Source organism: Elgaria multicarinata, chromosome 5 (assembly GCF_023053635.1).
Source record: "Elgaria multicarinata webbii isolate HBS135686 ecotype San Diego chromosome 5, rElgMul1.1.pri, whole genome shotgun sequence".
Lineage (NCBI taxonomy): Eukaryota > Metazoa > Chordata > Lepidosauria > Squamata > Anguidae > Elgaria > Elgaria multicarinata.
Window position 1 is genome coordinate 23,739,845 of NC_086175.1, and position 20,483 is coordinate 23,760,327.

The 20,483-nt window shown below is 38.9% G+C and overlaps 1 protein-coding gene across 4 annotated transcripts; it reads left to right on the forward strand.

Annotated features, from left to right (window-relative positions):
- The first annotated feature begins 772 nt into the window (after positions 1-772).
- On the forward strand, positions 773-20,107 carry TGDS (TDP-glucose 4,6-dehydratase). 4 transcript variants are annotated; one of them, XM_063126058.1, is made up of 12 exons: positions 773-871; positions 2,335-2,401; positions 4,960-5,028; positions 5,301-5,400; positions 7,698-7,840; positions 9,806-9,904; positions 11,029-11,088; positions 12,457-12,500; positions 13,371-13,536; positions 15,412-15,470; positions 18,093-18,190; positions 19,265-20,107. In XM_063126058.1, the coding sequence occupies exons 1-12, from the start codon at positions 783-785 to the stop codon at positions 19,348-19,350; spliced, it is 1,080 nt and encodes a 359-aa protein (XP_062982128.1). In that variant the 5' UTR covers positions 773-782; the 3' UTR covers positions 19,351-20,107. The 4 variants fall into 4 exon arrangements, with proteins under 4 accessions (XP_062982128.1, XP_062982129.1, XP_062982131.1 ...); XM_063126059.1 differs by having other exon boundaries at positions 5,301-5,391; XM_063126060.1 differs by lacking the exon at positions 773-871 and adding an exon at positions 1,081-1,118.
- Positions 20,108-20,483: the final 376 nt, after the last annotated feature.

Consider the following 20,483-nt stretch of genomic DNA (forward strand, 5'->3'; position numbering starts at 1 on the left):
CACATGCACACGCAAGCCATGACAGCGGGTGTTGGGGGCTGAGATACCGGTGGGGCAGTGAATCCATTCTGGGTTTCAGTCAGAACAGGCCAGAACGCTAAAGGAACTATCTAAGGTGCTGAACTCCATGCCCTCTGGTGAGCCCTGCTGGGGAAGGGGAATCCTCTCCTTGCCTAGCTTCTGCCGACACTCTCCCGACTTTTGTGTTTCACCATATAAACAGCTGGCTTTGCAAGTCTTTAACTCGGCAGTCCTAGAGTTTACTCGGAAGCAAGTTCCACACTGCGTTCCACGGGGCTCACTATAGCAAACGCGCCCAGGATCACCGCTTCAAGGCGTCAGGAAGGCTCTTCGTAATTTGGGCTGCCGCCACAAGCAGGCTATGCCGTACCCTCCTCCATTGGACTACAACTTCCACCACCCGCAGCGAGGCTGGGGATGGTGGGAGGCGTAGCCCCAACCCCTCTGGAGGGCACCAGGTAGAGGAAGGCGTGTGCGTCGTTCGTTCCTTTGCCCCGCGCGTGGGGGGCTTCCTCGAGCTGCAATGGGGCAGCGGGCGCCGCGCCGCAGAGTCGTGCGTACTCGTAGCCCCCTCGGCGCGGGAGCGGCTTCCCCGGCCGCTCCGCGTCTCCGGGGCAGGTGGGGGAGAAGTTTCGGAGCGGCCCACGTCGGCTGCCAGCCGCCGACGGAAATGAAGTAGTAAAGCTGTGGCAGCGGAAGTGATGCGCTGAGTGCGAGGGAGGGGGTGGGTGGGGGGAGAAAGCGCGGCTCGCGGTGGGAGAATGTCCGGGGGGCTCTTGGGGGCTGAAGCGGCTCCGCGCCCTTCGGGCTTCCTCAAGCGGATTCTGGTGACCGGCGGCGCAGGGTTCATGTGAGTCCCCGGGTGGGAAGGCAGTTAGGCTTCGCCTGCGCTTATCAACACGCCCGCCTACTCGGCAGTGGACCTCATTGGACACAGCGGGGCTTACTTCTGAGTAAACACGCCTAGGAGGGCGCTGTTGGTTTACTTCTGCAGTTTTACTCCGCCAACGCAGCTTTCAAGGACCCTCGCACATTTGGGCCGCAGAAGTCCATAACTTAAAAATAACAACGATCCCAAACCTGGTTGCTCAAATGATGTTAGTAATTTGCCACTTAAACTAAGGCAGGAGCCACACTACTGCTTTATAGCAGTACAGAAGTGCACTGAAAACTGTTGGGGCCCATTGACACGTACCTTATACCGCTTTCATACCGCTATGTCCTGCTTGGTGAGGCTCCTGCCTAAGAGGGGGGAAAACACAACTTTCCTATTGCTTCTGAGCCTGGTTTCCTGGAAGTGCCTGAATGTACTTCTTATCCATCATAAGTGACCAGGGCCGTAGCTAGACCTAAGGTTTATCCCTGGATCGTCCAGGGTCAAACCTGTTCATCTAGGTGACACACAGGGGATCCAGTGCTCAGGCAGGGGCGAACCCTGGATGATCCCAGGATAAACCTTAGGTCTAGCTGTGGCCCAGGTGTGTGTCTGCTTTCAAGGTTGGCTTAGTTTTTAGTTGAGGACAAAGAATTAAGTCAAAGCTTTCACAGAAAAGGTGGGTTTTGAGGCAGGATTTGAAAAAGAGGAGGAGAGTTGCATCTTGTGTTTCTTTTCTATTAAAGTTCCTTCTGAGGGTTCTGATTACAAATTTCTTGTCTGTAAAACGAAAATAAATCTTAATACCTTGCAATTAGGAAAAGGCAGGCTTGAACCAGCAGCTATTTTTGAAGCCACCAATGTATGCACAGGGACAGGAAGTTCAGGTGGTTGGAATTGGCAGAATTAGATTGCTCAGCTTTCATAAGGAGCTTCTGTGTTTTGTTTCCTAAGAAAATCCTTGGTGTTACTTTTTTTTTAAAAAAAGAAAATGCATATTTCTTTAATTGGAGAGAATATTCCTTTCATATGAAGCCACTGAGTGACCCTCCTCTCCCATTTTTGCATTTGGTAGCAATTCTAGATTTCTTTACTTGAATGTGTTGTGCCTTTGTTGCTTTTATAATGCATTTAATTTGGAGGTCTACGGTTTTGTTCCCCAGAAAATGAGAGCTGTGAAACATATGTACATAAACAAATAGCCCGATTCAAAATTCTTGTTGCTGTAGGTGGAAACTTTTGCCAGGTTTGCCATCATGTGATGTGTTGTGTCAATTCTCATGACAGAAAAAATGTAATTAGTTCTACCAGATCAAAACTGCAAAAACTAGGAAAGCAGCAAGGTCTTGGTCCATGTGTTTTAGCAATGCTGCTGAAATCTGCCATGTAATTTACATTTGATATATGTTGATTTTGTATTTTCTTTTCAAAACCTGCAGTGCATCTCATGTGGTGGTTTCTCTTGTAGAAAAGTATCCTAACTATATGATTATTAATCTGGATAAGGTAAGACTTTTTGTTTAAATCACTATGTATTTGGTAGGCAACCAGCAAATGCATATTAGGCTTCAAGTTTGATTTGGAGGAAAGTATTGATATGAAACTTATAAATATGTTGTATTGCTACAGTAGTTTTTTAAAGTTTTTTTGTTTTATTTACTATATATAGCCATCCCCTAATATAAGTTTTCTGGGCAGCTCACAAAACAAACACAATATTAAAATGCAATATAAAACAATGAAAGCTATTAAAAACTAAAATATAATTAAAACATAGATTTTAAAACTGAGAGGCCTAGAGCAACACAATTCCGTAACAAAATGTTTAATTTGCTTAGCACTAAAGATATAAAACAATAAAGGACATCTGAATAATCACTACTGTGCTACTCTAACCCAAATTTTCACTTTCTTCCAAAAAGCATTCCTGGCTACTGCCAAAACATGATATCCAGTTCTAGGAACGGATCTAGGAGTACACCCAAACTGCAAATCCGAGTTTTCAAGAGGAGTGCAATCCCATCCAAAGCAGGCTGAACTCCCAATTCCCTGATCTCCCTTTCTACTGATTGGGAGAAACTCTGCTTTGCCTGGATTAAGCTTCAGTTTGTTTGCCCTCTATTACCATTCTATTACCAACAACAGACATTGATTCAGAACATCACAGCTCCTTTAGTTTGTGATGGAATGGAGTGAAAGAGTTGTGTGTCAAGTGCATCTTGGTAACACCAAACTCGAAACTCCTTAATAACCTCCCTCAATGATTTCATGTAGGTGTGAAATAACATGGGAGACAGAATTGAACCCTGTAGGGCACTGTATGGCAATGGCTAAGGTGTCTAATAGGAGTTTCTCAGCACCACCTTGTAGAACCTCTCCCTGTCCCCTTTCAGGAAGGACTCGGAACGCTGATAAAAGTGCCAGCCAAGATCGCAAAGTAGGTTGGTGGTACTGCAGCCTTTAAACAACTACTGGAAAATTATAGCCTTAGTAAATAATTGAGAGAAAATCATTTTGGAGAAAATGATTCTGGCCAAGCTCCAAAGAACTGCCTAGGCTCACTGAAGGAGCCTGTGTTGACACAGTGGAATTCTTGATGGACTTTCTTTGAACATCTGATCTCAGATCACTCCCCTCAGTTTCAAAATCATATCATGTGGCATGGGGTGGGGGCTACTGTCTGAGTTTATGAAACTAGTTTTACAGTTCTTTGGGTCTTTTTTTTACAATTTTTAAAGAACAGATTGTAGTTTAATGTAATTAAAATGTGAGCTTTATTGTTCTCATATAAGTAACTGAAGTAACAGCTAGAAGGTGGATTAGGAGTATGCCATTATGGTTTCTTTGTATGTTACATATTATACTCACTAACAGATTCTAAAGGACATTGTTCCGTGTATTATCATTGATGAATAGTGCCCATAGGTATGTATCCATTGTGAGATTTGCCTGCAAAATGCATTAGTGGATGCCTTATCTTTGACAGCTAACAGCTCATGTATTTTTCAGAAGAAGCTTTGCTGAGTATGTGTGGGCACTGATTATACATGATGCTGCGAAGGGTTTTTTTTTGTACTGGACTTAGTTCTTAAGTACATAACATAACTATGAAAATATAGTCCAGTCCAGTCCTAAAACTTAGTGTGCCAACGGTGTTTAAGATGGGTGTATCTGCTGCTGTATTACCACGTTATCACAGACCATGATGTTGCACTTGACTGTGTGGTACAGACCATCATGGGTACACAGTTGTTTGGGAGACTCCTAGGCCAATTGTATGTGTGTTTTCTCACATGGCTGCATATGTGTGTTTCCTATACTGAAGCGGTAGGAAAACATTTACGAAGTAGCCTTGAGAATTAAGCAGGCTAAAACTTCTTTGTTCCAGCAGGCCTTTGGAGAATAATCTGGCCCTCCATCTATGTTAATGTCTTATAATTTTGTTGTGTATTTTAAATGTTTATGGTTTTGTTCCCCCTCCCCCAATGTATATTTTCACCTTTGTAAGGCCGCCTTGAGGCCCAGCATTTGGCAAAAGGCGGGATACAAATAAATATAATAATAATAATAATAATAATAATAGTATAATTCTCAATCAGAGATGCAATTCATGACAACTTATCTTGTACTAATGAAGAGTCTTTTATACTGCAATCTTATACACAATTTCCTGAGAGTAAATCCCATTGAATTCAATGGGGCCTACTTCTGAATAGATATGCATAGAATTGTACTGTATTTTTTTTTTACATAGGCTGTTATTAATAGCTTACATTTGTGGTTAAAGTGTTTTGTCCTGATCCAGCTTAGTCACACAGGCAAGTAGCTATACCTAAAAACTTGTGTATGTGGATGCATATCTTCGATGGGGCATCAGGATTCCAATGCTGATTCAGGACACAAGTAGATGCACATCTGCATCCATGATGACTATGCATGTGGAGGGTTGCTTCTGCATGCAGATCTTCCATGCTGGATTGGACATTTATTTTGTAAACAAGCAGGCTCTTTGCACCCTCTAGTAATAAAACAATAATTTTCTTTTCTTTTTTTCTTTTGTTAAGCTGGACTATTGTGCAAGCTTAAAAAATCTTGAGATAGTTTCTGAGAAACAGAACTACAAGTTTGTTCAGGTAAGCTAGACTAAAACCATCTGCAAGACTTCATACCAATACACCTTACCTAGAGTAAGTTCTATAGACGCATTGGGGCTTATTTTTATGTCGACATGTTGCACTTCAAACACTGATTATGTTAAAACCATGAAGAGCTCATTGAGCTAATGCTCCAGAAAGTTATAAACCAAATTTATATCGAACTTTCTGCCATTACTTTTAAAAGCAAGAAATAAAATTGTATACAATTGATGCTACTAATTTTGTGTTTTCCTTTTTTTCTTTTCTAGGGGGACATCTGTGAAACCAGTTTCATAAAAGAATTATTTGAAACTGAGAAAATTGATATAGTGTTACATTTTGCTGCTCAAACACATGTGGGTGAGCATTGTATGTCACTGTAATACTCTTCAGCATCTTGTACTACTAATACAATGTCCTTGAAAATCTTCGTTTTTGTGGGAGGGGCAGAAGTGATGTTTGTGTTGATGCTCATGCTGGCACTCTTGAAATAGCTGGGCAAATACTTTGATGTGCCTCTTGGGAGAATGTGCATCTATGTACACAAATTATTACTTATTGCTCTTTGCCATTTTGCCACTTGATTAGTGGTTGTTGTTGTGTTATTGGATTAACACTATTACTATATACGTTAGACCATTTATATGCTGTCTGCCATCCCCAAGACACTTAGCCATGTGGTGAACAAGTCTTTCTTGGAACATTTAAGACTCCCTGCTTTTAAAATGTCTCTTTAGGGTTGCAGTGAGGTATTTGAATACATAGCAAACACTTTGGCCACACACCTAAGACAGACATCCCAATTGCAGTTAGGGATGGTCATCACAGAGAATCTGGCCCTCTTTGGGCGTGCTGGATTTTCCTGGAGCTTGCAAGTGCTGTTTTCTGAAATCTGGTAAATTTGCAGATTTTCATGGCAAAAAAGGCGGCTCCTGTCAAGTTTTCTAGGGGCAGCTCTTCGAAGCTACAATAAAAATATTTTATAAATAAAAGTAGGTGAGGTGACCCTCTGCTCGTCGCAACCCATTCCCCACCTGGCGCACCCTTTGAATCTTTCCCTTCTACCTTGTGCCCTTGCCTCTTTTACCTGGGCAGTGGCCCCTTGTACCACTGCTGTGACTTCCCTGAAGAGAGTTCTGGAGGCCAGCATGGTCTTTCTGTGTGTAGGCTCCGGGAGCTGATGGACAAAGTGGTAGTAGTACTGGCAGTAACAACCAGTATGCTGTAGCTGTGCTGAAGGCCACTGAAAGGCATTTCCTAGTATGGCTGCTTATCTTCCTATCTGCTTCCAACATCTGTGGGGGAAGACTGGGAAAGGTGAAATGAAGCTAGGCTTCACCTGTGTGTGTGTGTGTGTATGTTTTGGTGTATTTTTCAACCTTAAGTTAACCAGATTTTTACATAAATTGCACATGCAATTTGCCCATTTTGCGCATATTCCAGGCATCATTTGCACATATTGTGGCCATAATATACTTAATTTGCAATGTGTGCAAATTAAGTACATTATGGCCAAGATATGCGCAAAATAGGCGAATTGTGGGCACAATTTATGTAAATGCCTAGCTAAGGGAAAAAACCAAAGAACCGGAACTCCGCGAATTGGCCCAACTCAGTGCAGTTTGAGTCGGGCAAGCTCGTGGTGGGGAGTTGGAGTCTGGGAATGGGGGTGCTGAGCCACCAAAAACTAGGTGGACTTCACTCTCCCAATGAAATCCTCCGACATTCCTAACTGCAGACATGTGTCCTGGACATACTTGTCGTCGTCGTCCCCTCCCCCATTCACACAAACACACATACAGACTTCCACACTGGCTTTGTCTGGCATTTGCTATTCTGATTAGTGTGGAAGAGGGAAGGTCAGGGAGGGTCAAAGCAGATTTAACTGAGGCCTCAATATGTGGCATCTGAGTCTCGAATTGGCTTCACTGCCTCCTCCCTTTCCACAATTGAGTAAAGAGAGGGAGAAGCGAAGCCAACCAATCTCCTGTCCCCCTCTCCTGATTTTGGGAAGTGGGAGTGGCCTTGCCCGTGAGCCAGCAGTTACCCACCCCTGATCTTAATGCTTTAGCAATTATATTTATAAATGCTTTAACATTTATATTTAATTCCTAAAGGATCAAGGCAGCTATACCCCCTAAAAAAGAAATATTAAAACATAATTAAAATAAAACAACTAACTTTTTGTAGTTTTGCTACAGTGCAGAAATACAGTTGGCCAATTTTTATCTATCCACTGTGATAGGTGATTTGTGTTTTTGTTCCTGTTCTGCATGACATGCAACCGTTTAACTTTACAGAGCAATCCTAATAGGGTAGGAGAGGCAGAACCCAGGGCAAAAGATGAGGCAGGGCGGCCAGTTTCCTTTGCGCTTACCTTTTATGCTACTGGTTTGTCATTTCTTTTCATTGGTCCCTTTTTGTCACACCTGCAGTGAAGAGTCTATTGAGGGCAAATGTCCCTCTCTGCCCACAGAGAGGGAATCTGCTCTTTCTTTTGGTTTCAGACATAATTTGTGCAGCATTTGGGAGCTAAAGAACAGCTTCTTAATTAAAAACAAGTCAATCAGCAGGTCTCTTAAAAGACTCTGGCCATGGACATTAATTTCTTTCTGTTTCCAAGCTGGACATTCATTTCCCTTTATTCTTTTTCTCTTAAATTTTAGATCTTTCATTTTGGCGCAAACTTGAATTCAACTATGTTAATGTTTATGGAACTTACATTCTCGTTGGTGCTGCTTATGCGGCTAATGTGGAGAAGTTCATATATGTCAGTACTGATGAAGTTTATGGAGGAAGCTGTGATAAGGTAAGTTTGAATCAAATGGTTTTTTTTCATGTCTCTTAGCTGTCTTTATGCTTGCCTTTGGACAAGATCGTATGATAACCTCATGTGAATGGAGTCTGGTTTTGATTGTACTGTTTAATTCCCATGACCAACCTATAAAACTGGACAAATAATAGGAACTGAACGTCTCTTGCCTGCAGCATGGTAAGCATTTTGTCTTAGGTTTATAGCACTGATTAAGCACTTATATTGGAAATATTGGAACGACAAAGATGAAACATGGAAGGAATGCGCTGGTACAAATTTCACCTAAAGCATTTTTTATCTTGCCTTAAATGCCTTTTTGTTTTAGTACTTAGATATTCTTTCATTAAATTTGTTGATCTAATATAGTATATTTGCCTTGCTAAGGTTACTGAAATCTTCAGCAGTGCATAGAACAAATGTGTACTGTCTGATTTTTTGAGTGAAGGATAAAAATAACCAAATTGATAACCTATCAGATTGTACTAGTAGAATTGAAAGACACCCTTCAATGCTGGTAGGCCAGTATAATTAAGAAGACTCTCCACTTAATACTTGAATTTACTAGTATAGTTAAAATTTGTTTGCTTAAAATAGAGAAATAGTTTTAATGCTGAAATATACTCATCTTTCAATAGTATGTTAATCATATGATCTCCTGCCTTTATGCTTAACAACCCAATGTTAGAAAAATGGAGGGAGGGAGGGTGCTGTTGCACCTGTGTCATGCTTGTGGGTTCCTGGTCGACAGCTGTTTGGCTGTGTGAACTAGATGGACCCACGGTCTGATCCAGCATGGCTCTTCTTACGTTCTTATGTAACAAGCAAAAACATGTACCCATGTTATAGTTTTTTCAAGAACAAAATAAGCTCTTTTATTGTAGGGAATGTAAATACTGATTTTTCCCTGCAGTATTTCTTACCACCAGTTTAAAAAGTGGCTAACCTTTTGGCAGTTGGAATTGTTGTGCTAAATACTAAGCAAAACTCAAGTGTTGTGTAGAGGTCTCGGTGGCATGTGCCTGTCCCCCATTTAGGCTGCTTTTGAAGATGTACAACCTTAGAGGTTCTTCTCAATGGGTAGTGGACCTGACACACTGCTGTAGTGTCTAAGAGGCATCTGAGAGCATAAGGGGAATGAGAATAATTGTCACATTAAGTTTAGGAAAGCCCCATTCCAAGACTTAATGTTTGTCCTTGCCTTGCGTTCCTGACTTATTAAGATTTCTCTTTTTGATTAGAGAGTGGAATATGAAGACTTCGCGTGGAGCAGCAGAAAAGGATAATTCCTAGTAAAGTGATCATTGTGGCATTTAGGAGAACACTGTTTTGCTAGTGTTTTGCTAGTGCTTTCCCTATACTGTGGGTGGAGAGAATCTTTCTCCCCCTTCCATTATGTCAGCTGTCTTTGTCAGGAGAAAGATTGGACCCTCTGGGTATTTTAGATGCTTTGCTGCGGGTAGATTTTTACTAGCATATCTCAGATATGTACTGGTAATTAGTGAATAGAACTGTTATTTTGATATAATATCATAACATTATCAATTAGAAAAATGCTACTTACATTGGTTCATTCTACATATAGCGTTTTTGTTCATTCTCTATATAAAGTTTTCCTATTATTATGTATTGGCAAGCTTGTATGCTTGTTTTAACTCAAGGCAAAAAAAAAAGCATCAATGATACTGATTTCTGTATAATAGTTCCAGAATTTCCCCAAACAATACTGCTAAGAGGACATAATCCAGCAATTTAGTTATTGTACAACCAAAATGATACAATATTTGTATTAATTATTGCTGCATTTGTGACAATATTTTTTAACTGGATGCTTGATTACAGCTTCTAGTTTTGGGGTTTCTCTTACTCATTAATTGGAGTCATTTTTAAACTGGTTAGTAAATCTATGAAACATTTTTAAAGACTTTGAATATCTGGAGTGTAAAAACATTGTTGTTCTAGGAATTTGATGAATCCTCACCTAAGCAACCAACAAATCCTTATGCAACATCTAAGGCAGCTGCTGAATGCTTTGTCCAATCTTATTGGGAAAGATACCAGGTAAGCAGCAATAAGACTTCAGGTTCCCAGTGCTGTTATGAATTATTACGATTTCTGAACATGATCCATATGTCCAGGTGCAACTACTCAGGGGGAAAAATGCACAAGAACACACACACGCACACATACTAAAGTAAATGCAGTTAAATCCAATGATCCATCCTGTAGAGATCAGCTTACTCCTGCTTTCTTTTGCTTGCATTTTAAAGCTTTAGGTGCGATAAGTAATGATGATTGATGATTGCTTTAACATACTGTTAGTACCACTTTTTACAATAAGTTGTGGATTTCCTGGGTGTAAAATATGGTAGTAACGTTTTGATTTTGGCGTAAACATCCTATTTTCAACACAAACAGAATTTAAAATTTTGGGAAGTAACTCCCATTGAAATGTAATATTGGTAAATTTGCATTCTGTTGATTTGTGTGAGCTGCTTCACCACAATTAGCATCTTTCTGGGAAGAAAGTTTGTAGCATCTGGCATTGCCCTCTTCCAGGAATGTCTGCGTAACTTCTAGCTGCAAGGGCTCCAAAGCCCAGGCTTTAAGAGAGGTGTCCCATTGCTTCCTTGCTGCTTCTCCATATTGGAAGCATGGAATTCTTGCTGACAGAACAGCACTGATTACTGTTGCTGGACCTGCACCCAGTGGCTACTTCACATTTTATTCCCCTTAGATCAGCCTGCCTCAACCAGGTGTCCTCCAGATGTTTCAGCCAACAACTCCCAGCATTACTGACCATTGGCCATGCTGGCTAGGGCTGATGGGAGTTGAAGTCTAAAACATCTGGATACCAGGTTAGTGAAGGCTGCCTTAGGTGTACATTCAAGTTGTTTTATAAGCTATCTAAAATTGCAAAGTAGGAACATACCTATTATTCAGGTAAATGTGCCAGGAAGCAAGAATGATTTAGTTTGTAAGCTTGGTGGTAAGTTCAGGCTTAGCATTGTATATAAGGTGAAACTTTAAAGTTTAGATCCTTCTGCTGTGTATTATTTTGATGTTAGCTGCTGTGAATAGTACACCAATTACTGTTTATTGTATTGTAAAAGAAGGTATTTTAAGCTTTTTATGACTACTCTGATTGGATTCATGCTAGTACGCTTACCATGCATACTTTAAAGTTTCCAGTGGTTATCACACGGAGCAGCAATGTTTATGGACCACATCAATTTCCAGAAAAAGTAAGTTTGATGAATTTGTCTTTTCTAAAACAAATTCTTTGTGGAAGTGTTTGTTATATGATAACCTTTAGTAAATAAGACATAATATGGCATAGCTATATTAGGCTAGAATAGGGATAGGCAATCTATTTCTATAAAATGGTCCAGAGGCTGGAAGTGTATTTTGCTTCACAAATTAATTCTGCCACAAGTAAGACTCCATAATAAAGTTGCCGTCATCTATCATTAAGGGCTTTAGAATTATGGAGTACATGTGCTCAGGCAAAGCGTTACAATTCACTGCTTGCATAATCGTTATATACAAATTTAAATGAGATACAACGTTAATAGTGCAAATATGTGCAGGTTTACTTGGAGCTAAATCCTACTTTGTTCAATGGGGTTTATTCCCAAATTACTGTGTTTAGGATTACAGCCTAAATAGTGAATTCTCTCTTATTACTTGAGTAATTCCCCCCCCCCCCCACCCTTACAATGGCCATGCTGGCTGGGAATTATGAGACTGGCATGAGGTTGGGCAAAACTTCCAGAACTCATTTATTGGGCCAACCATGAGCCAGATAAAAAAAAAATTGGGAGCAGAGTATACCCTAGAGATCGTTAGTTGGCCAATTCCTGGCTAGAAAGTAACCAATAATTATTTGTCTTGACTACCCTTCTGATGCTGGTAACTGCCCTCAGGAGGATAAACATTAACATGAACATAACCCCAGCTATAGACTAATGGTTGTGAGATCACACATAACAAATAACATTATTGTTCTATGTGTTTATTAAGTGTTGATTCTGTGGAATTATAGCTTATTGAAGAAGTGTGTGATTTCTAGTATGATGAGTGAGTGGTATGAATGCCCCATCTAGGCAGGGGTTCTAGTATGTGAAAACAGGCTTCCATGCATGCAGTAATTCCAGCTGGATGGTGAACTAAGTGTACAGCTAGCTGCTAAACATGTAGCTCTCCACCCCCATGCAGCAGTCAGAATTTAAGTATACAGAACCTGATTTGCCAGTGTTTTAGGTTTTAATCAGCTGTCTGGAAGCAGAGCGCGGATTTTTTTTGTGAACCACCCCGAGAGCTTCGGCTATTGGGAAGTATAAAAACGTAATAAATAAATAAATAAATTCAGCCCTCCGCATGCTTTCCTACACAATGCTGATCATGATTTTAACTTTTTAGAAAGAAAGTTCTGCACATTTTCCATTTGATTGGGGTAGGTGAGGGTGGAAGAGGTTTTTCTTTCAGTTATCTTCATTGTTAAAAATAAATACCTTCTCATAAAAGCATTTCAAAAATTTAAAACCATATAATATTCCTTTCATTCTAAAGTAGTGTAAATCTTGTCCATCTTATTATTATTATTATTTTAGGTTATTCCGAAGTTTATTGCCCTCTTACAGCAGAACAGGAAATGGTATGTTTCATGGTAACATCCATTCTTTTCTCTGTTTTCAAACCATGTTTGACAAGATAGGGCAGTACGCAGTGTCATGCACTTGAAATTGAATGCTGGTGTTGAAAATCAGTCAGGCCAAGAAAATGCATAATGGTAGGGAAAAAGTGGCTAGTTTTCTGTTGTATTTACCTCTTCTCACTGACATGGGCCTGATCTACACCAAGCAGGATATAACACTTTCAAAATGGTATGAAAACGGTATATGTAATGTGTCCTGGGCCTAAACAGTTGTCATAACCCTTATAAACCGTTATAAGCAGTGGTGTAGATCCTGCCATGGATTTGAGCCCATTATACATATTCTGTATGTTGCTAGTCTGCTGCCATCTGGTGAACTCTTATGACCACATTTTCCCATATGTTATTTAAATTTTGTTTTTGTGCCAACAGCGTTTCATGTGTGTGTGTGTGGGGGTGTCACTGTAACAAATATTATGTATTGAGGATGTATTTGTTATCACTTGGACCTTGCCCTTCCTGTCACACAGTTTACAGCATGTAATATAAAAAAATCATCTTGAATCATAAAATAAAAGTTCTAGGGTAAAATCCAATTTAAGTCCTGCTCAGAGTAGACTCATTGAAATGAATGGGATTTGTTAGTCATTACTAACTTAAATCCCTTTATTTCAATTGGTCTTCTCTGGGATTTATGTTAGATTTTACCTCTAGAAGCTTCCTCCGCCTAGCTTTTGGTGAGTTCTGTTTGGCAGTTTTATATTCTTGCAAACCTGACTAGAATGTTTAGGGGAACAGTGGTTGCCTTGTTTTTTGGGGCTTTTTTTTTTAAATCATGATAAAGGTATTCACAGTCTTCTCTCTCTTTAGTTGCATTCATGGCTCAGGACTTCAGAGAAGAAATTTTCTTTATGCCAGTGATGTAGCAGAAGCATTTCTTACTATTATGAAGAAGGGACAGCCTGGTGAAATCTATAATATTGGGAGCAATTTTGAGATGTCAATTGTACAGCTTGCAAAGGAATTAATCCATCTAGTGAGTAATAAATATAATTGAAAATGGGTGGCTGAGCAACTGGAACACTAAATATAGACTGGTGATTTGAACTGATGCATTTCAGTGAATGAATGAATGAACAAATGAATGAATGGCTCTGACAGGTGTCTGGAAACAGGAACCGGATTGGCCATTTTTGTTTGTTTTTGCTTCTTAGTAGGGCTCTTGTTTTTGCTCCTCTACTCACCAAGATTATTTCCCTCCATTTTTAACACTTGGAAAGCATCTTCAGTGATGGGTGGTGGTGGCTTCATTACTGACACAAGGCCAATCAATTGTTGTTGTGCCCCCCGCTTCCCTAATGGCAGACAAATGATGCTTTGTAATTGGCACAAGAGTCGTCCAATCAGTCTTATGAAAATATGGCTTCAGCTCAAACCAGGAAAACAGGTTCTCTCAAGTTCAACCCAAGGGAGAATATGGCTTGCCTGTCACAACTACAATGACTGCAGTTCCACAATGGGCTCACCGCTGAAATTATGTGGGTTTTGATGTATTCAGTGTTATGTTACATTATCATTTAAGGACACTTTCATGCATCTTTAGGCAGAGGTATGATACCCAAGAGTACAGTAGTTTATTTTTTTAAAAGGGGGATATAAATCGGCTTTGAGTTCCAAATAGACTACTTGTGCAAATCCACATTACTTGTATACATAGCTTCAAGATTTAGTATATTGTTAATAGTGCTTGGCTAAGAACTTAAAGCCTTAGCAACTGTTAGCAGATACTGCTTGGTGACAGAGCAGGAACTGCAGACTCCCATAATATTTGGCAACTGTAGATGTAGTCACTTTTAAAAACTCTGCCCAGGTGAAGCTAGGCAAACTCACTGATTTCAACAAATAATTATTGTACATTTTAAATTCTTTTGTGTTTAATAAACTCCCTCTGTTTTGAAGAAACCTGTTTGTCTGTGTATGTGTGTATCATTGGGCCCCTTCTGCCAAGATGCACCATTGCCAAGGTTACAAAGTCTCTTAATGGATGCAAATCTTGGAACGTGAGCAAAATTGTATACGTGTCTAGAGAGAGTACATTCAGTAACAGCCATGTTGATTCCACAGAGTAAGTGAGTCAGACATCTCTGATGTGGATCAACTAGTGCTTAAAATTCAGGATGCAGCTTTTACATTTACACTTATTTTCAAGATGAAGAAGGGATATGTTCCTGTGGTATTTTTGCTTGTCATTAGGCCTAATAAGATACAGTAATTAATCTTCTAGTGCTGAAAGTAGTAATCAACTACTTTCAATGGACCTAGACATCTATAGAAGTTTTACTATACTTCTGGACATAGTAAAGTAAATCCATTGAAATCAGTGGCACTTAAGTAACCCCTGATTTGAGTGGTTGTACTCTGGCTAAATCTGGACGGTACACTCCTGTTATGCATTGCTTAATTTGGCAGTTTTTTAATCTGTGGAAAAACTCTGGCTAAAACTGTCTTAACCTTTATATTTCTGGCCATTTTAGTGTCTCTTACAACTCTTTTAGATGTATGCTACCTAACTACACATGTCTTCTGGGGTGACTATTTCAAGCTGGAGTGTGTGTGTTTGTGTGTGTGTGTGTGTGCGTGTGTGTGTGTGCGTGTGTGTAGTATTAGTGGCAGCACTCTGAGAAATTTTTAAACTTCAAACAAATAGCAGGTGCTCTTTGTGGGAATGTTCTAAGAAAAATATTACATTAAACACTTAATTAAATTGAGAATCTGCCATGTATTAATAACTTAATCGAAGTAAAAGCTGTCTGTGTCTTTTCATCAGAAGTGGCTGTACACAGAATGCGATAAAATTGACACATTTTGTTAAACCTTTCATTGTTAATATGGATCTCTTCCTCATTGACAGATAAAAAATACCAGTTCAGAAGCTGAGACAGAATATTGGATGGATTATGTTAAAGACAGGTAAGATATAGGAGTAATTTGCATTTCAAATTATCATTGTTTTGCCTTGCTCTTTACTGTAATCATGTAAAATATTATTTTTTGCCGCTAGATTAGGGAGATAATCTTGGCTAATATAATGTGGCCTCTTATTCAAGGTTTTACCATTCCTGGCTTGCATTAGTAGACAAGTGAAACACAGTGGTTGCCTGCACCTCCCTTTGCTGGTTTGGCAACTGTATGGAAAGGGCTGTTGTCTGTACCACCTTTCCTTGCTTCAGAGCAGAAAGGGACTGGCTAAAATACATCATGACCTTTCAGCCTTGGAGGTGGGGAGGGGTTGGGGATCACTCCGCAACTGCTTGGATGATCCCATCCACCTCTTCAGTTAAAAGGTGGGGAGGAAAGTGTGCTGCAGCACGCAAAAATATGCAAGCCTATATATTTTCACCTTCTGTCCACAGCCTAATGTTCACTAGCACCAACGGTAGACTTGTGTTTATAATTTCAAGTATTGAAGTGGGAAATGAACAACTTGAAATGCGTTATTGGGAGATGAATGGGACAGGGAAGGATACACCACCTTTAGAACCACTGCTTAGCAGCTGCAGTATTTCTTTTTCATTAGCTGCTTTTTCTCCTCGGCATGTTTTCTTTAGCTATAACTCCCAATATTTCCATTACCTTCAGTCCTTTGTTTATGAATCCCATACTCTCTGTGTTTAAAAGGTTCAGTAGAATTATTATCTGTGTTATGGCTCTAAAATGAATGATCCACTGTCAAAACAAGAGACAATGAGGCATTGCCTGTTGACACTATATATTATTATTATTATTATAGAAATATTTATGAAGAACAATCCCTCTTTAGTGAAGCTAAGAGTCAGAAGATGGCAGAATTAAATTGTATGCAAAAGATGCAAAAAATGTAAGGATTGGGTAGAATTAGGTATATGAAAACTTGGAAATATCAATGAGATGGAAGTACTGCTGGGCTTGTAAAGTTGATCAAATACTGGGTGTTGATCTTGGAGAAAATAGCCTTGAAAAGTTCAGGCACAATGTAGCTATTTACGTGGCTACTTAATTATACAAACATGCTATATAGTTCATATAAGTATAGAAACAGTTCTTTTCCCCCCCTTTTTTCGTCCTTCCCGATCCCTTTTCCTTTTGTGTTGTATCTTTTAGATTGTAAGTCTTAGGGCAAGAACTATCTTATTATTGATCTTTGTAAACATCTCCTCCTCCTCCTCCTCCTCCTCCTCCTCCTCCTCCTCCTCCTCCTCCTCCTCCTCCTTTTTCTTGTCTGAAGAGCAGGATAAAATGCTTTATATATTAATATGAAGTGATTTGCTTGAGAATAACTGCTTAAGGCATTTCTACAGCTAAGCAATCATTTTCTTTCAGTAGGATAAGACCCGTTGTGTTTCTATTTGAATTTTTAAATGAGTCAGGATGCTCAATATTTTTATTAGAATATAGTTTTATAGTCCCTTGAAGCAATTCAGTTAAATATAGCGATACAATAAGGCTCCTTTTTACTGAAATGTTCCTGAAGGTGGTTTGTTGTTTTCTGTCTCCTTTTTCTTTCCATTTATATCTGTTTCCATGCTTTGAAGCCTGAAATTAAACATTTAGGGTTGTAGTAAGTGAGCTTTGCTTTTATGATAGGTTAGATGTCATCAGTGTGGTGCTGTAGATAAAATACTAGACTTAGATCATGAGTACCTGTGCTTGAATCATTTATCAGACATGAAACTTACTAGTGACTTCAGGACAATTACTCTTTCAGCTTAACCTTACTCATAGATTTTCAGGATTCAATGAGAACTCCTTGAAATCCTTAGAGGAAGAATGGGATTTAAATGTAATAAACTTTGAAGTGGAATTTTGTAGTCTTTTGCATATTCACCAGCCTTTAAAGCTCCATTTCAGTATTCATTATATTTCTTGCAAAATGTTGCTAGGGTCCTAAGGCTTAAGCATACCAGTGATGTAATTTTCGGGGGCAGGGGGAATGTGATGCTCTAAATTGCTTGGATCCAGATTTGGCATGTTTAGATTATGTGTACCTTTTGGTTCTAGGTTCTACCCACCTACCTACGTTCTTGCTCCCTGCCCTCGCCTCATTTTATTCTGTAACTGGGGATAAGGTGTAAACTAAAAGCAAAAGTACACATCATAAAAAAGCGTTCTACTATATTATTTGCAAGATTTGCGTTTGGACTTCCTAGGAATAGCCACTTGGAACTGTCCAAATTGACAGATATTATAACCATTCATTTTGTTAATATAATTTCATGAAACTATGTTTAGAGATTTATTTCTGCAAAAAAATAAATAGAGTTGTGGTAAAACTTTACACCCCACATAATTTTTGCTTCACGCGTAGTGGTTGTCATCCAGTTGGAAGTAAGAAATGATTGGGTGGCTTGGATGTGTAAATCACTTTGTGAGTGTAAACACTATTCTGCATAAGTCGTACATATTTGGTGATAGGAGGAAGGGACAGCATCAACATAAGAATTGCTCCAAGGGAAGAAAATGCTGAACCTCTAATTGTCTTTTGACAATAATTGATTCACATGTTACTGGAAATGAATTGTTTCCGCTGAAATACTCTCTTCATTTTTTTTACAGACCTACAAATGACTTTGGATATCCAATGAACTATGGAAAAATGTACAGTTTGGGCTGGAGGCCTAAAGTACCTTGGAAAGAAGGAATTAAAAAAACAAGTATGTTTTCTCAATACATCTGGAATGGGGGTGGAAGGAAACACAACAGCACTGTTTTTAAAGGAGATGGTTGTATAAATTATTTTGAAAAATAAACTTGCTGTTGTTCAAGCATTAACTATTCACAGAATTAGAGCTGAAGCTATAGGTTTTAAAGCAAGGTACTTAAGCCTGCCTTTGTATTTTATTCGCGTATAACGGTAAGGGGGAAAATAACATTGCTTTTTATGCCTGTTGGGGCTGAGGGGTAAGCAATAGGAAATATGAGGATACAAATGATCTTCAACAAGGTAACAGCTATACTTGACAATATAACCACTTAATGCCATATTTAATTCGATCCGCTCTTGTAGTTTAGCTTGAAGGACTAAATTGGCAATTGTCATTGCAGCAGAAGGTAGACAGCTTAAATTTTTATACATAATATTTTTGTTTGAGGATGGTAGATACTGGGTTGCCACTGGCATGAGCCCACTTATGCAGTTTCTATTATTAGTTTAACCGCTCCTTTAAGTTCATTGGTTGTTCTGCAAAGTCAATATAGGATTGCAGTTTTCAACAAACCTAAATTCAATAAGACAAATATTTGTTCATAAGTATATGCACTGCATTAAGAAGTTAATAGCTGGGATCCAGAGAGTATCTATGTGAGTGAAAAGAACATGCTGTGTGATGCAATTGCCCTCCGTCCCCTTTGGGACACTCTATTTTTCTGGAGCGATGAATGGTCCTGGTGTTGCTGATCCTAAATGGCTGACATGGTTACCCTTCAAGCAACATGTATATTTAATTAAACTATCACAATCTGAACCTTTTAAATCCATGCCTTTTGGTCTGGATCCTCAGGAAATGCTATCAGTGTAGCTTGATACTTTCTTCCCATAATCATGAGATAGAATTTTTTTAACAAAATGAAAAATAAATAAATTCATGAATGTAATTCGATAGTGAGTACCCCCAGCAAGTGTAATCCTTGTAGTCAATTCCATTTATTTTTGTGTGTGAAATCTTCATGGAATTTCACTGTATGTGCATATATTATACTATATTTTTTAAACAATATTTTTATTTTAGTTGAATGGTATCAAGATAATTTCCACAACTGGAAGAATGCAGAGAAAGCTTTGGAGCCTTTTCCTATTGCTGAAGAAACTGTATGATTTGGTCTGCAGCCAGAAAGACAAAATGAAGGAAATAATTCTACCTCAAGACCACGTTATGAAAACACTGTACTCAAGCAACTAAAGTGTGAAAGGTGGCTTGTGTCCAGGAGATGTCAATTTCAAGAAAGCAAGCAGAATGGAATTTCAAACTCTTATCTTGATCACATTTGGGACCCAACTTAATTTAATCAACATTTCAGTGCAATATTTTATCAAATGAATCTTTTATAAAATGAAATTAAAGCATTTTTAATTAACGTGCACTTTTAATACAGCTATTTTGTATTATTTTAATATATTGTATGAACAGTGTTATAAAATAGTCTAGACAGCATTTTTTTTTTTAGTTAAGGGGTATTTTCTGCTTTTGATGGATTTATAGCGAAAAAGAGTAGGAACCTCATCCTCACTTCACAGAAGTCATTGCTGGATCATCTGTTTTTTTTTAAAACACTGTCACATAGTGTTGGTAACCTTAATCCTAATTTTAATAATCAAAAAAGAAGAGAGAATGGTCTCCCACAGCTCTACTGAAATGATTAGTATACAACCAAAGACTTCATTGTAACTCAAGAATATAGGCTGGAACTCAAGAATATAGGCTGTAAACCTGAGACAGTGCTCATGCCAAATACTTGTCTTTTCTAATAGTTAGAATAACAATGGTTGTTTCGACTATATTTGTTTTGCTTTTATTTGTTGCATATTGACATTCTAACTTTATAAATGTGTGAAATTAAACAAACAAATTAAAGAGTAGATTTCAAGAGTTATAGGTCACATATCTCGTGGTGCTTTTCAGAAATGCATATGAAGCTGTGCTTCCTGTTGCTTCCGAGCTAGAATTGAAGCATTGAATTCAAAGATCAGAGTATTGCAATAGTTGACAACTGCTTTGGTGCGGAGCAGTGTTACTCTGGATTACTCCCACGCTACATCACTTTTCCTCTTTAAGTGCATGTATCACACGGTCTCTTCCACTTCTTGCTGTGCCAAGGTAGCATCAACAAAATCCAAAGATACATGTAAAAAGATATCAAATCAACTTAGCTTGCAAATTGCTTAATTTTGATAAAGACATTGACATTTTGACAGTATGCTTCATTGCAATCTGAATTTGCACAAACACA